The 21019-nt window shown below is 34.8% G+C and overlaps 1 protein-coding gene across 5 annotated transcripts in view; it reads right to left on the reverse strand.

Annotated features, from left to right (window-relative positions):
• DACH2 (dachshund family transcription factor 2) overlaps window positions 1–21019 on the reverse strand; it is a 640153-nt gene that overhangs the window by 150238 nt on the left and 468896 nt on the right. For all 5 annotated transcript variants that reach the window (XM_073799555.1, XM_073799556.1, XM_073799557.1 and 2 more), the window contains exons 5-6: window positions 15581–15739; window positions 1901–2073 (exon numbers count right to left, since the gene is read on the reverse strand). In XM_073799555.1, coding sequence (XP_073655656.1) covers window positions 1901–2073; window positions 15581–15739 — 332 coding nt within the window. The remainder of the gene's footprint in view (window positions 1–1900; window positions 2074–15580; window positions 15740–21019) is intronic.

Raw genomic sequence — 21019 nt, forward strand, 5'->3', positions numbered from 1 at the left:
ATATGGAGCTTAATAAAAATTTATCAGTTTTCCTTTCCTACAAAGTTATGTTTTAAATTTTCTCTTTTTTTTTTTACATCTTTATTGGAGTATAATTGCTTTACAATGGTGTGCTAGTTTCCGCTTTACAACAAAGTGAATCAGTTATACATATACATATGTTCCCATATCTCTTCCCTCTTGTGTCTCCCTCCCTCCCACCCTCCTTATCCCACCCCTTTAGGTGGTCACAAAGCACCTTGTTGATCTCCCTGTGCTATGCAGCTGCTTCCCACCAGCTATCTATTCTATGTTTGGTAGTGTATATATGTCCATGTGACTCTCTCACTTTGTCACAGCTTACCCTTCCCCCTCCCCATATCCTCAAGTCCATTCTCTAGTAGGTCTGTGTCTTTATTCCTGTCTTACCCCTAGATTCTTCATGACATTTTTTTTTCTTAGGTTCCATATATATGTGTTAGCATACGGTATTTATTTTTCTCTTTCTGACTTACTTCTGTCTGTATGACAGACTCTAGGTCCATCCACCTCACTACAAATAACTCAATTTCATTTCTTTTTATGGCCGAGTAATATTCCATTGTATATATGTGCCACATCTTCTTTATCCATTCTTCATTGTTTTAGAAGTCCCACAAACTGGAAGCTAATTTAAAATGGAACAAAAATGTCTAGAATCTCACATTTCTTCTGCCTTCACTTCTTTTACTCCCATGTACATCTATTACAATCATATCAATATTTCAAGGCCCAGCTCAAATCCATCAACTGTAATGCCATTTGTGATTCCTGCTCCCTCTTTCTTCAATCTAGGTTTGATCTCTCCCTCCTCTAAATTCTGGTAATACTTGGTTATTCTCTATGCTATCCATCACAGTCTTATGTAAGTTAAATGGTACTTGTTGTTTGTCTTAAATTTAGTTTGTGAGTCCTGGAAGTCAGGAATTATGTCCTATTCATATCCTATATTTCTCTCTCTGTGATGTGTAAATATCAAGAGAATAATATTTGTTGAATAAATGGAGGAACAAAGGAACAAATCAAAGGTTGCCCGGATTAGCTACTCTTTTGATCCTATATACCCTTATATTATCTCCTCAACAAAAGGAAAAATATATTAAAGAGCTTAGTTCACGTGTTACTTGGAGGGCAGAGAGACCATGTGCCAAACTAATAGGAGACATAAGGAGGATTATAAAATATTATTTGTGTTTCATTACCCATTTATCCTGAAATTTTGAAAAAAATTATTCTAGAATATGATGATAATGATATAAATTATCATAAGTATTTATTTAATGTTTCACAGTTTTAAACTATATTTTACTCATATTATCTCCAGACAGCCAATGAAATAAGTGGTATAGATTATTACTATCACCTATATTTTACAGTTGTGGAAACAAGTTCAGGAGGGTTAATTGTCATATCCAAGGTCATTCAGCTATTAATTGGCAGAATAAGAATTGAAATTCAGGTCTTTCTGACTATAAGCCTTGTATGGTATATACTACTCCACAACCGCATCACAAACACCAAAAAGATGCAGTGGTTACTTTGTCTCACACCAGCAATGGGAATAGATTTTGCACATTCTTCTACTCTGTCCTTAGCTGGGCACACCTGCCACACACTGTTCTTATGAATGCAAGACAGGAAGCTAGAAGTAAAGGTCATATCTGTGGTCATTTAATGAAAACAAACAACAACAATAACAAAAATAAAAAACAAAAAACACCTTAGCAGGCTTAGTCAGAAATCAAACTCATCAATACTTTATGCTAGGCAACTGAGTCAATGAGCTGTGTGTTTTTACTGAAGATCTAGTGGTATTGCTATTATTTTATCAACATTTACATGTAATTAACACCTTTGTCCTCTTCTAAATCATGATTCTTACCTTTATAACTGAGGCCCCAGCTCTGGAGAGTGGACTGTGAATCTGGGCTGCAGCAGCCATGTTGGCAATAGTATTGAGATGGTTCATCTGATTCATTGCCATGGCAACTGATGCAGGAGGTAAGCTGACTGGAAGCAGGGGATGAGGCATCATCATAAATGGCAGATCCAGTCCTAAAAGAGACAGCACATGTTAAATTATTACATTAGTTACATTGTTTGGACAAAGGGAAATCACATCAAAATTGATCCTATAAAATAGTAAAAAAAAATCTATATTTCACTCTTGTTGAATTTTTTTAAATGAATTTTTAATATATCCTAGTATCTCTTTGAGAAATTACTAGTACTTATGACATTTAACATTGTTTTATAATTTAAAAATATTCCTATATCCACAGACTTTTATTTAACAATATTCCTTGTTCATGCTCTCACTCCCAAAATAGTTTCAAGGTTCAAACTTTTTTACTTATAAAAACAAACAAAAATCTTTCAGCTGAACATCACTTTGTTTAACAAAAAGAAGTAACTTTCTTTTTAAACATTATAATGTACTGGTGTGTAGATAGTTTCTAGCTTAACTCTTTCTTTAGGAGACATAATAGTGGCGCTGGTATGATAAGATATAGATTCTCTAGGCTTCAGAATTATTGAAGAAAATAAGATTTGGAATATGTCCTACTCTTTTAGTTATAAATCTCTAAAATGAATGTGTATAGCTCTAATTTGGAACCTTTGTCTGTAAGGAATAACTCCCCTACCAAAATATCAGCCTGTTTTCCAGTTTAATAACAAATACCAATATCTTTGAGTAGCGTCAAGAATTCCATTTGTTTTCTTATGCAATGTGAAATATTTCTCACATATTTTGAATTTCTTAATATCTTTCAAGTACTATCCACATTACACTTGTGGTAGCCACAGATATGTCATCACGAAAATAGTAACAAATTAAAATAGTTGTCTACTTTCCCCTTATAAGGTTGGGATTTGTGAAGAAATACCTTTGAGCAGAGGATAAGGAAAGTTAGCCTAACATTACGGATGTTAACATGACTACAATAAGTAAACCATAGCACTTTATAATGTATTTTAAACTATTATCTTGATCTTGCCTTCTTTTGGACATGAGCCCAGAAACTATCAATCTTTAACAGATGTTCTAAAACATGCTTGCCTAAAATTTTCCTAAATTGTTACAGACTATTAACATTCTACTATGGGCAATGTTTGTGTTTGTCTTGCACACAATTATCAACTGTTAATAACATCTCTTTTTCCTCTTTGCCATCCCCTCATTTTTTCTTGCTTCCCATATCACAACAGCAAGTGTACAACGATGAATCTATAGGAAATATATTCACAGGCCCCTTAAATATCTTTCCTCAAAACAACAGTAACAGTAATACAAACACTTTACACACATATTTTTAGGACAAAAAGGAGGCTAGAAGGAAGAAACATTGTGAATTGATTTGAAGTCCATCTCCTGGGTTCAACAATAATGGTTGAATTAAAGTCATTAACAAAACAATTTCAAAAGGAGCACAATAAAACAAACTTCCGGATATAACAGGTCTCATACATTAAAGTGGTTATCTCTATTAAAGAAACTTGTAAATAAAGAATACAACCATCACCAATATTTCTGATAAAGATAGCTACAAAATGCACTGTTATCAGAATTACACAAAGATAATAAAAAAGCTAGAAACAAATTTTGCATGGAACCCCAGAAGGGAAACATATTCTATACTTCCTATGACTCCAAATCCCCAAAGAATATTGATAAAGTATTTTAAACTTTTCCCCATCACTTCACTTATGACTCAGTCTCTGAATCCTTTTTAGGAGCAATCTATCAAAACATACTTTTCAGATGTGAAACCTTTTTCCTGTGATTATTACTTTAAAGCCTGAACACAACGTAAACACTGAATTCAAAATGGATTTCTGCACCCCGTTTTAAATTCGTTTATTTTCAGTTAAGCTTTCAAAATTACTTAGATATATATGCATTTTATACGTTAACCATCATACAGCTTTGCTATAATGATAGGATATTCCATAACATAAATTAATCACTATTTATCTTCCCCTAAGAACCTTCACTTTATGCTCCATATAATAGCAACCATCAATAACATACATAGATTTCTATATAAGCTTCTCATTTACCACAAACCCAAGATAATTATAGACTTCCAATTCTTCTTTATGTACTCAGTATTTTAATAGAAAATTGATCAAACCGTAGATGAAAAGTAGCCATCAGTGCCTCCATTTACCTCTCAAATAAACTTTTGTTCAGTTTACATTTCCCTTAGCAGTATAATAATCTTTCCTCATTCTCCAAAATTTTCCAGCATCATTCAGATACCATCTGGCAGTATCAAGTCATATGCCTACTTAAAGTCCAATTGACATGCAAACTAAATGCAAACGACAAACAGAATTTAACAGCTCATTGACAGTTTTAAAATACAATTCATCAAACATTTCAAATAACCATGAAGTGCTTAAAAGTCACAATTTCATATCATGACCTACAATAACTAACCATGAATTGACTATAGTACCCTGGAATTTAAGCTAATATTTATATTACAGGCAAGTTTAACAGTGACCCCAGTTGAGCTGCACATGCAAAGCATATGCAAATACTGAATTATGTAAGTCAACCTTTTCCCAAAGCTGGAAACATTAAGAGCCATCAATAGTATACAACACTCCAGCAATCTGGCTCATTTAGTCACATGTCAGAAATGTACAGCAACTTTTAATAGAATGGTAATGAAGACAAACTCTTTTTAAATATCACCAAAATGAATTTTTCTTTCCTATCAACCACAAGGACATCAGGCAGACGACTATAAGCACTCTTTCTAATGCATCTTGGAATTCTGGCAACTCCTATAACTTTTATGTAAGTGCATGGCACCACCTCCTCCCAGCCATTAAGGTTACAAACTTCAATAATACTCTAATCTTCCCTCTAAAATATCACATTCATTTGGTTTCCAAGTCATGTTTTCCTCTGTGATATATTGCATTCTACAGTCAGGCACTAATCCCACCATGCTTAGAAGGTAACCTGTCTTCCTGGTTTTCCTATGCCATTTAATTTGCCTTTCCACTCCAAATTTTAGACTTTCAGTGGCTACTCACTGTCTCTAGAATAAAATATAAGCTCTTTGGTTTCATGTGAACATACCTTTCTAGCTTTGATATCTCACTATATCCCTCTGTGTATGCTCTACTCTAGCCCCTCTGGACTAGTTGTAGCTCTCTGCAATTTTAACTTCCCTTAGCCTTCACTTTTGTTGATGCCTCTCTCTGGAATCTACCACTCTAACACATTTATTTGGGTATGGTAAAAGTCCTCCTCCTCTTTTTCATCAATGGACTTTAATTTTAGAGCAGTTTTAGGTTTACAGAAAAAAAAAATGAGCAGAATTTACAGAGAATTTCCATATACTTCCCCTCCACCAGCAGTTTCCCCTCTAAGTAACATCATGGATTAGTGAGGTACACTTGCTACAATGGATGAATCAATATTGATACATTATTATTAACTACTGTCCATAATGTGCAATAGGGTTCATTCTTTGCATTGCAAATTCTAAGGATTTTCACAAATGCACAGTATCATGTATCTACCATTACAGTATAATACAGAATAGTTAGTTTAACTGGCCTTGAAAATCCCCTCTGCTCCATCTATTCACCCCTCCTCTTACACTTGGCTTTTAATGTCTCTATAGATTTGCCTTTTCCTGAATGCCATATAAGTGGACTCATACAGTATTTGTTTTTTTCAGACTGGCTTTGTTTCTCTTAGAAATATGCACTAGTCTTTTCCAGGCATCACAACTCATTTGTTTTTATTGCTAACTATTCTTCCATGGCATGGATATACCACAGTTTGTTTACTCATTCAGCTATTGAAGGACACTGTGGTTTGCTTCCAACTTTTAGCAATTATGAATAGGGTTGCTATAAACATTGGTATGTAGATATTTGTGTGGACATAAATTTTCAATTCATTTGATAAACAACGGAGACTCAGTTTAGCTTTGTGAGAAACTGTCAAATGCTTTCCAATATGGCTGTCCCATATTGCATTCCCACCAGCAATGAATGAGAGCTCCTCTTGCTCCAAATCCATACCAGCAATTAATGTTGATGAAGTTTTGGATTTTAGCCATTCCAATAGGTGTGCAGGGGTATCTCATTTGTTTTAATCTGAAACTCCCTAATAGCATATGATGTTGAGTATATTTTCATATGATTATTTGTCATCTGTATATCTTATTTGATGAGGTGTCTGTTCAGGTCTTTGACCCATTTTTAATTAGGCTATTTATTTTTTTAAAATTGAAATATAATTGACTTACAATGTTATATTAGCTTCAGGTATACACTTGATGATTCGATACTTTTATAGATTATGCACCATACAAAGTTATTATAAAATATTGGCTCTATTCCCTGTGTTGTTCATTACATCCCTAAGATCTATCTGTTTTATAACCTGTAGTTTGTACCTCTTAATCCCCATTACCTATTTTGCCCTTCCCCCAACACCTGCCCCTTGTGGTAACAACTAGTTTGTTCTCTGAATCTGTGAGTCTGTATATGTTTTGTAGTATTTGTTAATTTGATTTGTTTTTTAAATTCTGCATATAAGTGAAAACATACAGTATTTGTCTTTCTCTATCTGACATTTCTCTAAGCATAATACCCTCCAGGTCCATCCACATTGTTGCATATGGCAAGATTTCAAGTGCTGAGTAATATTCAGCACTTGAAATGGCAAGATCTCAAGTGCTGAGTAATATTTCACCTCTTCTTTAACCATTCATCAGTTGTAGACATTTAGGTGGCTTCCATTATCTTGGCTACTATAAATAATGCTGCTATGAACAGTTAGGTACATATTTTTTCTTTCAAATTAGTATTTTTGGTTTCCTCAGATAAATACCCAGGAGTGGAACTGCTGGATGGTATGGTAGTTCTATTTTCAATTTTTTGAGGAATGTCCATATCATTTTACATAGTGGCTACACCAATTAACATTCCATCAACAGTGCATGAGGGTTCCTTTTCTCCAAATCCTTGCCAATATTTGTTACTTCTTATCTTTTTGACAGGCATGAGGTGAGATCTCATTTTGGTTTTGATTTGCATTTCCCTGATGATTAGTGATGTTGAGCATACTTTCATGCATCTGTTGGCCACCTGCATGTCTTCTTTGGAAAAATGTCTATTCAAGTCCACTGCCCATTTTTTAATCAGGTGATTTTTTGATGTTGAGCTGAATGAGTCCTTTGTATGTTTTGGATATTAATGCCTTATCAGATATATCTTATATAAATATCTTCTCCCATTCAGTAGGCAGACTTTTCTTTTATTAATAGTTTCCTTCACTGTGCAGAAGTTTTTTAGTTTTAGGTAGTCACAATTGATTATTTTTGCTTTTGTTTCTCTTGCCTGAGGACACATATCCAAAAATATATTGCTAAGATTGATGTCAAAGAACTTACTGCCTATGATTTTTTATAAGAGTTTTATGTTTCAGGTTTTACTTTTAAGTCTTTAATCTGTTTTGAGTTTATTTTTGTATATTGTGTGAGAAAGTAGTCCAGTTTGATTCTTTTCCATGTAACTGTCCAGTTTCCCAACACCATTTACTGAAGAGGCTGTCTTTTTCCCATTGTAAACTTTGCCTCCTTTGCCAGAGATTTATTGACCATGTGAGTCTCGGATCATATCTGGGCTCCCTATTCTGTTTCATTAATCTATGTGTCTGTTCTTGTGCCAGTACCATACTGTTTGAAGTACATCTTGGAATCAGGGAGCATGACACCTCCAGCTTTGTTTTTCTTTCTCAAGATTGTTTTGGGGTCTTTTGTGTTTCCATATAAATTTTAGAATTATTTGTTCTAGTTCTGTGAAAAATGCCATGGGTATTTTGATAGAGTCTGCATTGAATCTGTAGATTGCCTTGGGTAGTATGGTCATTTTAACAATATTAATTTTTCCAATCCATGAGCATAGCGTTTCCTTCTATTTGTTTGTATCATCTTCAATTTCTTTCATCAATATCTTACAGTTTCCTGAGTACAAAACTTTTAACTTCTTGGTTTGGCTTATTCCTAGGTATTTCATTCTTTTTAATGCAATTGCAAATGAAATTGTTTTCTTAACTTCTCTTTCAGATAGTTCATTGTTAGTGTATATAAATGCAATAGATTTCTGTATATTAATTTTGTTTCCTACAAATTTACTGAATTTGTTTTTTAGCTCTAATAGTTTTGGGTGGTATCTTAAGAGTGTTCTCTATATAGTATCACATCATTTACAAACAGTGAGTTTTTACTTCCCTTCCAATTTGGGTTCCTTTTATTTATTTTTTCTTATCTGATTGCTGTAACTAGAACGATCTTGAATAAAAGTGGCAAGAGTGGGTATCTTTGTCTTGTTCCTGACCTTAGATGAAGTGTTATGAGCTTTTCACCATTGTGTACTCTGTTGGATGTAGGTTTGTAATATATGGCCTTCATTATGTTGAGATATCTTCCCTCTATACCAATATTATTAAGAGTTTTTAATCATAAATGGATGTTGGATTTTATCAAAAGCTTTTTCTGCATCTATTGAGATGATTTTTATCTTTTGTTTTGCTAATGTGGTGTATTATGTTGACTGAGTTTCAGATATTGAGCCATCCTTGTATCCCTGTAATAAATTCCACTTGATCATGGTATATGATCTTTTTAATCAATTGCTGATTCAGTTTGCTAATATTTTGTTGAGAATTTTTGCATCTATGTTCAACAGTGATATTGGCCTCTAATTTTATTTTTTGTGGTGTCTTTGTCTGATTTTGGTATAAGTGTGACATTGGCTTCATGGAATTAGTTCAGAAGCATTCCTTCCTTTTCAATATTTTGGAATAGTTTGAGAATGATAGGCATTCACTCTTCTTTAAATGTATGGTAGAATTCACCTGTGAAGCCATCTGGTACTGGACTTCTATTTGTTGGGAGTTTTTCTATTATTAATTTGATTTCCTTACTGGTCATATTTTCTATTTCTTTCAGAGTCAATCCTGGGAGATTGTACATTTCTAGAAATTTTTCCATTTCTTCTAGGCTGTCCATTTTATTGACATGTAATTGTTTGAGGTAAACTCTTAGGATCCTTTGTATTTCTGTGATATTGGTTTAAATTCTCCTTTTTCATTGTTGATTTTATTTAGTTGGGTCTTCTCTCTTTTTTTCTTCATGGGTCTGCCTAAAGATTTAACAATGTTGTTTACCTTTTAACAGAACCAACTCTTAGTTTCCTTGATCTTTACTATTTTTGTCTCTATATCATTTACTTCTGCTCTGATCTTTATTATTTCTTTCTTTCTACTAACTTTGGGTTTTTTTCCTAGTTCCTTTATGTGTAAGGTTAAGTTGTTTAAGATTTTTCTTCTTTCCAGGAATGGACTTATATCACTATAAACAACCCTCTTAGAATTGCTTTTGTTTTCCATAGATTTTGATTTTTTTTCCATTTCCATTTGTCTCCAGGTATTTTTAATTTCCTCTTTGAATTTCTTAGTGACACATTGATTGTTCAGTAGCATATTGTGTAGCCTCCACATTTTTGTGTTCTTGCAGTTCATTTCATTATAGCTGATTTCTAGTCTCATAGCGTTGTGGTGGGAAAAGATGCTTGATATGATTTCAACCTTGCTAAATTTATTGGGACTTGTTTGTGGCCCAGCATGTGATCTATCCTGGAAACTGTTCCATGTGCACTTGAAAAGAACGTTATTCTGCAGGTTTTGGATGGCATGTTCTATGTATGTATCTTTTAATTCCATCTGATCTAATGTGTCATTTAAGGCCAATGTTTCCTTATTGATTTTTGTCTGAGTGATAGATCCACTGATGTAAATGGGGTGTAAATGTCACTTACTATTATTTTGTTACTGTCAATTTCTCCCTTTATGTTTGATAGTATTTGCTATGTATTTGGGTGCTCTTATATTGAGTTCACATATATTTATAATTGTTATATCTACTTGTTGGATTGATCCTTTTATAATTATGTAATGCCCTTCTTTCTCTTGCTACAGTCTTTGTTTTAAAGTCTGTGTTGTCTGATATAAGTATTGCTATCCCAGTTTTCTTCATTTCCATCTGCATGAAGTACCTTTCCCCATTCTCTCAGTTTCAGTCTGTATGTGTCTTTAGATCTGAAGTGAGTCTCTTATAAGCAGCATATGTATGAGTCTTGTTTTTTAATCAGTATAACCAAACCTGTTTCTCTTGGTTGGAATATTTAGTCCATTTACATTTAAAGTAATTATTGATAGATATGTACTTACTGTCATTTTGTTTTCTGATTGTTTTTGAAGTTCTCTTTTGTTCCTTTCTTACCTTTTGCTCTCTTCCCTTGTGATTTGATGACTATCTTTAATGTTATATTTGAACACTTTCTCCTTTTGTGTGTGTATCTATTATAGGTTTTTGGTTTGTCTTTACCATGTGGTTCATATATTAAGTGGATGATCTCTTAAGTTCAAACAGATTCTAACAACCCTGCATTTTATTCTCCATCCTTCACAGGTAATGTTTTTGATGTCATATTTTACTTTTTTTTTTGTTTTGTATATCACCTAACTACTTATTGTGGATATAGATGATTTTACTACTTTTATCTTTTAACCTTACTACCAGCTTTTAAGTGGTTGATCTACTACCTTTCCTGTATGTTTGCCTTTACCAATGAGACATTTCCTTTCATAATTTTTATATTTCTAGTTGTGGTCTTTTCCACTTAAAGGAGTTCTTTTAACATTTCTTGCAAAGCAGTTTTAGTGGTGCTGAACTCTTTAGTTTTTGCTTGTCTGTAAAACTATCTCTCCTTCAAATATGAACGACAGCCTTACCAGATTGTTTATTCTTGGTTGTAGGGTTTTGCCATTAATCACTTTCATCATGCCAGTCATTTCTGGCCTGCAAAGTTTCTGCTGATAAGGGTCTGATTGTTTTATGGAAGTTCCCTTCAAGTTAACCAGCTGCTTGCATATTACTGTTTTTAAGATTTTCTCTTTATTTTTTGTCATTTTAATTATAATTTGTCTTGGTGTGGATCTGTTTGGTTTCACCTTGTCTGGAACTATCTGTGCTTCCTCGACCTGGATGTCCATTTCCTTTCCCAGGGTAGGGAAGTTTTCAGCTATTATTTATTCAAATAAATTCTCTGCCCTCTCTTTTCCTCCTGCCCCCCCCAGCATGCTGATGTTAGAATGCTTGATGTTGTCCCAGATGTCTTCTAAACTGTTCTCATTTTTTAAAATTATTTTCCTTTTTTCTGTTCAGCTTGAGTGATTTCCACTACTCTGTCTTCCATTTTGCCAATGCATTCCTCTGTATCATCTAATCTACTATTGATCCCTTCTAGTGCATTTTTTTATTTAGGTTATTGTATTCTACATTTCTGTTTAGTTCTTCTTTATATTTTCTAACTATTTGTAAAGCTTCTCACTGTGATCATCTATTCTTCTCCTGACTTCATTGAGCATCTTTATGATTATTAAGTTGAACTCTTTATTGGGTAGATTGCTTGTTTCCACTTTGCTATGTTCTTCTTCTGTGGTTTTGTCTTGTTTCTCTGTTTGGAACACATTCCTCTGTCTCCTCACTTTGCCTAATTTTCTATGTATATTTCTATGTATTAAGTAGGTTGGTTACATTTCCTGATTTTGGAAAATTGGCCTTTTATAGGAGACGTCCTATGGGGCACAGCAGCATAAACCTTCTGGTTGGCAGAGCTATGTGCTCTAGGAGTGACTTCTGTGTGGGCTGCATGAGCCCTTCTGTTGTGATCGGTTCAACTACTATGGGCACACTGGTAGGTGAGGTTAGTCACCAGCCCATTTGGCTGCCAGGCCTTTCCTTGTGCAATGGCTTCAAGCTCACTGGTGTGTAGGGCTGGGCTGGCTGCACTGCTCAGGCAGTCCCAGGGATTGTGCCAGCCCACTGGTGGGAGGGTGGTTCTCAGCATGGCTGGCTCCTGAGTTTTCTTATCTACTGTGTCTCCATTATTTTTACTTTTTGCTGTTGCTGCTTTTGCTTTTTTTTGCTTTTCTTTTACTTGATACCTGATTACACAAGAAGTATTTTGAGTACAAGCAAAATCATCAATAACCCAGGTCACTAATATTCATAGGCCAGTCTATGTCTTTAATTGGTGTATTTAGACCAATCATATTTAAAGTGATTATGATAGTTGGATAGGTAGCTATCATATTTGTTACTGTTTTCTATTCATGTCCTTGTTTTTTCTTTTTTTTAAGTCTTGTCTTCCACTCTTTTGTTGTTTTCTCTGGTGTTAACTGACCATTTTATATGACTCATTTTCCTCTCCTCTTTTATCATGTTAATTATACTTATTTTTTAAAAAAAATAAGTGATTTCCCTGGAGTTTGTAATATACATTTTACAACTTATTTAAATCTGCTTTCAAATGACACTAAGCCATTTCATGGGTGGTGAAGTTACCTTATAGCAGAGTATTTCCAATTCCTCCCTCCTGTCCTTTATAATATCACTGTCATTTATATCACTTATTCACTTATCCATAAAGTATAATCACCCAATATATCATTGTTATTGTTATTTGGAACAGTTTATTTGTTCGATTAAGAATATATATACACACACACACACACACACACACACACACACACACACACACACATATAATTTACCTTAATTTATTCCTTCTCTAACTCTCATCCTTTCTTTCTGTAGATCCAACTTTCTGACCTATACCATTTTCCTTCTCTCTGAAGACTTTCTTTTAACATTTTTTACAGGGCAGATCTGGTGGTATGGTAACAAATTCCTTTAACTTTTGTTCATCTGAGGAAGTCTTTATTTCCTCACTTTTAAAGGAAAATTTCACTGGATACAAAATTCTAGGTTGGTGGAATGTGTTCTTTCATCACCAACAATTTCACACCACTCTATTCTTCAATGCCTGGTTTCTGAAAGTAAGTCTAAAGTAATTTTTCTCTTTGTTCCTGTACGTGTAAGGAGTTTTTTTTTCTCTCTGTCTTCCTTCAAGATTTTTTCTTTTTGATTTTCCATTTTGACTATAATATGCATAGCAGTAGATTTGTTAATATGTATCTTTCTTAGTGTTTTGTAAGCTTTCTGGGTCTGTAGTTTGGAATCTCTCATTAATCTGGGAAAATTTTCGGCCATTGTTACTTCAAATATTTCTTCTCTTCCTTTCCCTCAATCTTGTCCTTCTAGTATTTCCATTACATGTGTGCTACACCTTTTGTAATTGCCACACAGTTCTTGGATATGCTGTTCTGTTTTTTTTTTTTCATTCATTTTTGCTTTGTTTTTTCAGTTTGGGAAGTTTCTTTTGACATATCTCCAAGTTTCCTAATCCTTGCCTTGACCCTGATGAGCCCATCTTAGGCATTTTTCATTTTATTGGAGTATTTTTGATTTTCAGTATTTCCTTTTGATGCTTAGATTTTCCCTTTCTCTGCTTAAAATTTCCATGAATACTTTTGTTTTCCACTTTTCCCATTCTCTTAGTATATTAATCATAGTTATTTAAAATTCCTAGTCTGATAATTCTAAAATATCTGCTATATGTAATTCTGGTACTGTCACTTGCTTTCTCTCTTCATACTGTGTTTTTTGCCTTTTACATGCCTTGCAATTTTCCTGTTTAAAGCCAGAAATTGTGTATTGGGTAAAGGGAAGTGACATAAACAGACCTTTATTGGGAAATTTTATGTTTATTGGCAAGGAGTTAGACTGTTTACTGTTTGCTGTAGTTGTCATATTAGCAGCTATATTTTCCTATCTTCCCTGTTGTCTTTGTTTTTACCTAGAGGCTTTCTGAGGCATTCTGTTCTTTCAGTTGTAACATCCTGTTATTAGGCAGAGCCCTAATGTGTAGAGAGAAGAAATGGCCTATAATCCTGTGATCAAGTCTCAGTCTCCTAGTGAGACTGTGGCCTTGGGCTGTGACTTTCGCAAGTTCTTTTCTGCCTTTTTGCCCTCTTAGGTGAGACAGGAAGACTAGAGGGGACTAGAGTTGAGTATTTCTCTTTCCCCACATGAAAAACTAAAGGGGCTGGAGTTTTGTATCTCTATTCCCTCGCATCAATGTCTACAGGGTACTGGAGTTTACTGTATCCCTTCCCCCAAGTCAGGCTGTGGTGAAAGTAAATAGTTTAAGCTCTGGTAAAGTAGTTTCCTTTGAGGATGGGCCTCTGTTAAGGAGGACAGAACATTCTGGACATATTTTGAAATGGTTATTTTTTCTCTCCTCTTCTAGAAGCATGAGGACAACTTTCTCAAGTCTTCATCCTGAGAACTTCATATGGTTCTGGAGGTAAAACTCATGAAACTGTAGGGACCCCCTAAGTGTGGGCCCCCAGGAGTCTTTATCTCTCAAGCTAGATTCACTCTGAATCTTCAGAAATAACTCAATTACTCTTTAAATACTTCTACCAGGCTCTAGCTCTGGCTTCTGCTCCCTATAATCTGTGATTCTCTGTATCTGCCAATCTATCCAGTTTGGGGGTTAACTGTACCCCGTGTACTCAATCTCTGATGGATTTAAAAGAGCTATTGATTTTCAGACTGTCCACTTTTTTCTTGTTGTGAGGACAAGAATGACAACTTATAAGCTCTTTACATGTCAGACCAGAAACAAGAAGTCCTCTAGGTTTCCCCTCTTTATGACATAAGTCTATCTTAATCAGTTGGTTTTGATTTATAATATTTACAACTTTTCTGATATTCATTTTATTTGTCTTTGCTTAACATTACATTTTTTATGAGACATTTCACCCTTTAGATTATAATCTCCTTAAAGGATGAAACCATAACTTATTTTATATGCTTAATGACTGATGAATTTCATTAAGATTTAGGACATCATGTTAAAATATCTCAGAATTCCTCTGTTGCCTTAATTCTAGTGGGGGGATGAAAGTCTCAGAGAAAGGAATAATGGAATTCTTATCCCAGATTTTCTGTCTGTAAGGAAAGTAAGATTTTAGCTAAGCAAGATATATAAGGCCTGCTTTCCTACAGAAAGATTTCTGAGTCTTTGAAGCTCCTAAAGACATTATCTAAACCTGAATTTGTATAATTCAGCTGTAGTTTGACTACTGAGTAATAAGTACTTACTATATGCAAGTCACTGCTAACAGTTTTTCCTTAATTATTTTTAGCCTTCTCAATAACCTTAATGCCTAGGTGTACTTTTATTCCTATTTTTCAGTTGTGGAAACTGAGACTTGGAAAAGTTATCTGACTTCTCCAGAGCCAGACAGTGATACAGAATTCAAAAGATGTGGAATTCAAACCCAAGTTTATGTGACTATAGCCAGAATTCTTAACTACTCTCTTACATAGCCTCCTGTGTACCTCTACTCTGCTATACAGCCACTCAATATATCTCTGTTCTAAAAACCTCACCCTTTCAAATGAATTCCTCTTTATCTACCTTCCTAACTTCAAATTGTTAAACCTTATCGAAGAGAAATAAACCATCCCTGGTATTGCAAGTTGTTCAGTGGGTCTTGGGTGGTATTTTTCTTACACACCAAATTTGGTAAGTACAGTATACATACTATTGGCCAGCAGCTGGTTCTGCTGCAGTGGATTGAGGGTAGGAGCTCCTCCAAGGCCTGACTGGCCAGCCAGGGCTGCATGAGCAATTCCATGTTGGGGTCCAGGAGCAGCAAGAGGAGACTGCATCTTATCCTTATCCCAGGAAGAGTCACTTCCACCTGAAAAACATTCATATAAACAGATTGCAAGTTAACAACTTTCCATGAGAAGGATTTTTAAACTCCCTTTTTAGGGTTGTAATTATTAATATTACTATATAGAAAATTATTATTAAACATAAGTGACTCATTTTTTATGATGGTTTCAAAAACTTTCAATAGCCTTGGATTTAAGCTGACTCTGGGAAAACTAAACAGCTTTCACTAATAATATAGGCTCACTTGCCTTACAGGTAGTCTAAAAAATCTGGAAGCATAATGAATAACTTTTGAAAGCATTTATATTTTGAAGGCCTTAGCTGAACACTACTGCCTCTCCTTCCAACCCTCTAACATATGTGTGCTATATCTTAATGAAAAGCAGTTGCTATTCACTCAAAAAGAACACATTCATAAGAGCATGATGACATGCAAAAATATGTGGTAAGATACAAAATGATCAGTTATTTTGTTTTCAAATCCAGCCCTCAAAAAGTTAATCTCTTCATACACAGCAGGCTTTTATACAAAATAAGAGGGATAAAACATAAAACCACAGCTCTTAATTTGAAATTGTGCTTTACTTTGATCATCCATGCTAGAGAGTGAAGTAAAGTATGCATAAATGCAGACTACTATACTATATCATCATAATAATCTACAGTGGCATAGCTATTTCATCTGGCACTTAGCATACTGTGGGGCAGAACCATTGCTTAAAAGCATATAGGAAACAGCCACAAAATTATTTCCAGGGCATCTTTTTAAGAAGAATACTTTAAACAGAGGGGTAGGGGTTGAATTCCAATCACTGCAGTAGCACACAGTCTTGCTTTAGAAAACAAAATGGTTGTGTGGGCAGCTCCATCTATTCACTTGATGTATTTCATTAATTCAGAGATCAGTGGTTCTGTTCTTATTCCCATGCTGGAATTGTGACATTAGCATCTCCACGTGGCTGACTCTATCCCATCTGATTGCCAAAACATTGACCCTGTTTTGTAGAGAGATTTAGGCCTGGGGATCTTGGGCATTCTGTAAAATATGTGCACTTACTGGCTTAAGAAAAAAGTAGAAAGAAATCAAGGTGCTCATATTCCTAACATTCAACATTGTAAATTTTTTCACTTCTTTGAGTTCCCTCCTAGGCTTTGTTCATATAGATACTCATTTATACATTATAAACATCTCTGCCATGTTGCTTCAGGTATCAGATTTACAAAGTGTAATGGCTACATAGCAGTCTACTGAGTTAATGTACTATAATTTATTAAACATTGGATTATACGTTTGTTTCAAATTTGTCACTATTATAAATTTACTGTAATAAAAACATTCATTTGAATATTTCCTTAGACTCAATCAATTCCCTAGAGTGTGATTTCTGGGTCAAAGAGGTTGAATGTTTTTATTTATAAAATAGAGTATTTACTTAGTTTATACTATTGCTTTCAAGTATCACATTTGCAAAATCAGTTTTTAGAGTTGTAGACTTTTTAGGGAAATATTTTCAAGGCAAAGTGGTGTTCTCCCTGAGGATTTAAAATTTATTTAAGCAAACTGCTAGAATCTCTGGGAGGTTTTTATTTGTTTGTTTGCTTTGGTTTTTTAACCTTTTTACCCATTCATCTGCTCTTATCCCACTTCTGGGAATCAATCCCCTCTGCTAGACACTTTCAAGTCGTCTTGTGGCCAAAGTCAATTTCTAATCCAAAAGTGGGAGACTTGGCCAATTTCCAATTAGACACGTTTCAGACAAGGAAACACTAGATTCTCCATCAGCATATATAAAGGCCGAGGAGTACTTGGTCATACTTATAAAAACAAAGTTTTTCCAATCAAACAGGGAAGAAATAAGTAGCTAATTGTTCAGTTTCTGCTTTAAGCCATTCAGTTAACATGCATGGAAGCTCAAAGATAGGCAAATTAGTTGAATTGATAGATTGGCTTAATGGACCAGAAATCATTCCCTTGATCATGTTGAGGTTTGGTGTGTTTATTGAAAACATGCAACACTCTTTTTTTTTTTAACATCTTTATTGGGGTATAATTGCCTTACAATGGTGTGTTAGTTTCTGCTTTATAACAAAGTGAATCAGTCATACATAAACATATGTTCCCATATGTCTTCCCTCTTGTGTCTCCCTCCCTCCCACACTCCCTATCCCACCCCTCCAGGCTGTCACAAAGCGCCAAGCCAATATCCCTGTGCCATGCGGCTGCTTCCAACTAGCTATCTACCCTACTACGTTTGTTAGTGTGTATATGTCTATGACTCTCTCTCGCCCTGTCACAGCTCACCCTTCCCCCTCCCCATAACCTCAAGACTGTTCTCTAGGAGGTCTGCATCTTTATTCCTGCCTTACCCCTAGGTTCTTCATGACATTTTTTTCCCTTAAATTCCATATATATGTGTTAACATACGGTATTTGTCTTTTTCTTTCTGACTTACTTCACTCTGTATGACAGACTCTAGGTCTATCCACCTCATTACAAATAGCTCAATTTCGTTTCTTTTTATGGCTGAGTAATATTCCATTGTATATATGTGCCACATCTTCTTTATCCATTCACCCGATGATGGGCACTTAGGTTGCTTCCATCTCTGGGCTAATGTAAATAGAGCTGCAATGAACATTTTGGTACATGACTCTTTTTGAATTTCGGTTTTCTCAGGGTATATGTCCAGTAGTGGGATTGCTGGGTCATATGGTAGTTCTATTTGTAGTTTTTTAAGGAACCTCCATACTGTTCTCCATAGTGGCTGAACCAATTCACATTCCCACCAGCAGTGCAAGAGGGTTCCCTTTTCTCCACATCCTCTCCAGCATTTATTGTTTCTAGATTTTTTGATGATGGCCATTCTGACTAGTGTGAGATGATATCTCATTGTAGTTTTGATTTGCATTTCTCTAATGATTAATGATGTTGAGCATTCTTTCATGTGTTTGTTGCCAGTCTGTATATCTTCTTTGGAGAAATGTCTATTTAGGTTTTCTGCCCATTTTTGGATTGGGTTGTTTGCTTTTTTGTTATTGAGATGCATGAGCTGCTTGTAAATTTTGGAGATTAATCCTTTGTCAGTTGCTTCATTTGCAAATGTTTTCTCCCATTCTGAGGGTTGTCTTTTGGTCTTGTTTATGGTTTCCTTTGCTGTGCAAAAGCTTTGAAGTTTCATTAGGTCCCATTTGTTTATTTTTGTTTTTATTTCCATTATTCTAGGAGGTGGGTCAGAAAGGATCTTGCTGTGATTTATGTCATGGAGTGTTCTGCCTATGTTTTCCTCTAAGAGATTGATAGTTTCTGGCCTTACATTTAGGTCTTTAATCCATTTAGAGCTTATTTTTGTGTATGGTGTTAGGGAGTGATCTAATCTCATACTTTTACATGTACCTGTCCAGTTTTCCCAGCACCACTTATTGAAGAGGCTGTCCTTTCTCCACTGTACATTCCTGCCACCTTTATCAAAGATAAGGTGTCCATATGTGTGTGGGTTTATCTCTGGGCTTTCTATGCTGTTCCATTGATCTATATTTCTGTTTTTGTGCCAGTACCATACTGTCTTGATAACTGTAGCTTTGTAGTATAGTCTGAAGTCAGGGAGCCTGATTCCTCCAGTTCCTTTTTTCGTTCTCAAGATTGCTTTGGCTCTTCGGGGTCTTTTGTGTTTCTATACAATTTGCAAAAGTTTTTGTTCTAGTTCTGTGAAAAATGCCAGTGGTAGTTTGATAGGGATTGCATTGAATCTATAGATTGCTTTGGGTAGTAGAGTCATTTTCACAATGTTGATTCTTCCAATCCAAGAACATGGTATATCTTTCCATCTATTTGTATCATCTTTAATTTCTTTCATCAGTGTCTTATAATTTTCTGATTACAGGTCTTTTGTCTCCTTAGGTAGCTTTATTCCTATATATTTATTCTTTTTGTTGCAATGTTAAATGAGAGTGTTTTCTTGATTTCACTTTCAGATTTTTCATCATTACTATATAGGAATGCCAGAGATTTCCATGCATTAATTTTGTATCCTGCCACTTTACCAAATTCATTGATTAGCTCTAGTAGTTTTCTGGTAGCATCTTTAGGATTCTCTATGTATAGGATCATGTCATCTGCAAACAGTGACAGCTTTACTTCTTCTTTTCCGATTTGGATTCCTTTTATTTTCTTTTCTTCTCTGATTGCTGTGGCTAAAACTTCCAAAACTATGTTGAATAAGAGTGGTGAGAGTGGGCAACCTTGTCTTGTTCCTGATCTTAGTGGAAATGCTTTCAGTTTTTCACCATTGAGGATGATGTTTGCTGTAGGCTTGTCATATATGGCCTTTATTATGTTGAGGAAAGTTCCCTCTATACCTACTTTCTGCAGGGTTTTTATCATAAATGGGTGTTGAATTTTGTCAAAAGCTTTCTCTGCATCTATTGAGATGATCATATGGTTTTTCTCCTTCAATTTGTTAATATGGTTTATCACATTGATAGATTTGCATATATTGAAGAATCCTTGCATTCCTGGAATAAACCCCACTTGATCATAGTGTATGATCCTTTTAATGTGCTGTTGGATTCTGTTTGCTAGTATTTTGTTGAGGATTTTTGCATCTATGTTCATCAGTGATATTGCCCTGTAGTTTTCTTTGTTTGTGACATCCTTGTCTGGTTTTGGTATCAAGGTGATGGTGACCTCATAGAAGGAGTTTGGGAGTGTTCCTCCCTCTGCTATATTTTGGAAGAGTTTGAGAAGGATAGGTGTTAGCTCTTCTCTAAATGTTTGATAGAATTCGCCTGTGAAGCCATCTGGTCCTGGGCTTTTGTTTGTTGGAAGATTTTTAATCACAGTTTCAATTTCACTGCTTGTGATTTGTCTACTCATATTTTCTATTTCTTCCTGATTCAGTCTTGGCAGGTTGTGCATTTCTAAGAATTTGTCCATTTCTTCCAGATTGTCCATTTTATTGGCATAGAGTTGCTTGTAGTAATCCTTCATGATCTTTTTTATTTCTGCAGTGTCAGTTGTTACCTCTCCTTTTTCATTTCTAATTCTATTGATTTGAGTCTTCTCCCTTTTTTTCTTGATGAGTCTGGCTAGTGGTTTATCTATTTTGTTTATCTTCTCAAAGAACCATCTTTTAGTTGTATTGATCTTTGCTATTGTTTCCTTCATTTCTTTTTCATTTATTTCTGATCTGATTTTTATGATTTCTTTCCTTCTGCTAGCTTTGGTTTTTTTTTTGTTTTTCTTTCTCTAATTGCTTGAGGTGCAAAGTTAGGTTGTTTACTCGAGATGTTTCCTGCTTTTAAG

The sequence above is a fragment of the Tursiops truncatus genome, chromosome X (assembly GCF_011762595.2).
Source record: "Tursiops truncatus isolate mTurTru1 chromosome X, mTurTru1.mat.Y, whole genome shotgun sequence".
Taxonomy (NCBI): Eukaryota; Metazoa; Chordata; class Mammalia; order Artiodactyla; family Delphinidae; genus Tursiops; species Tursiops truncatus.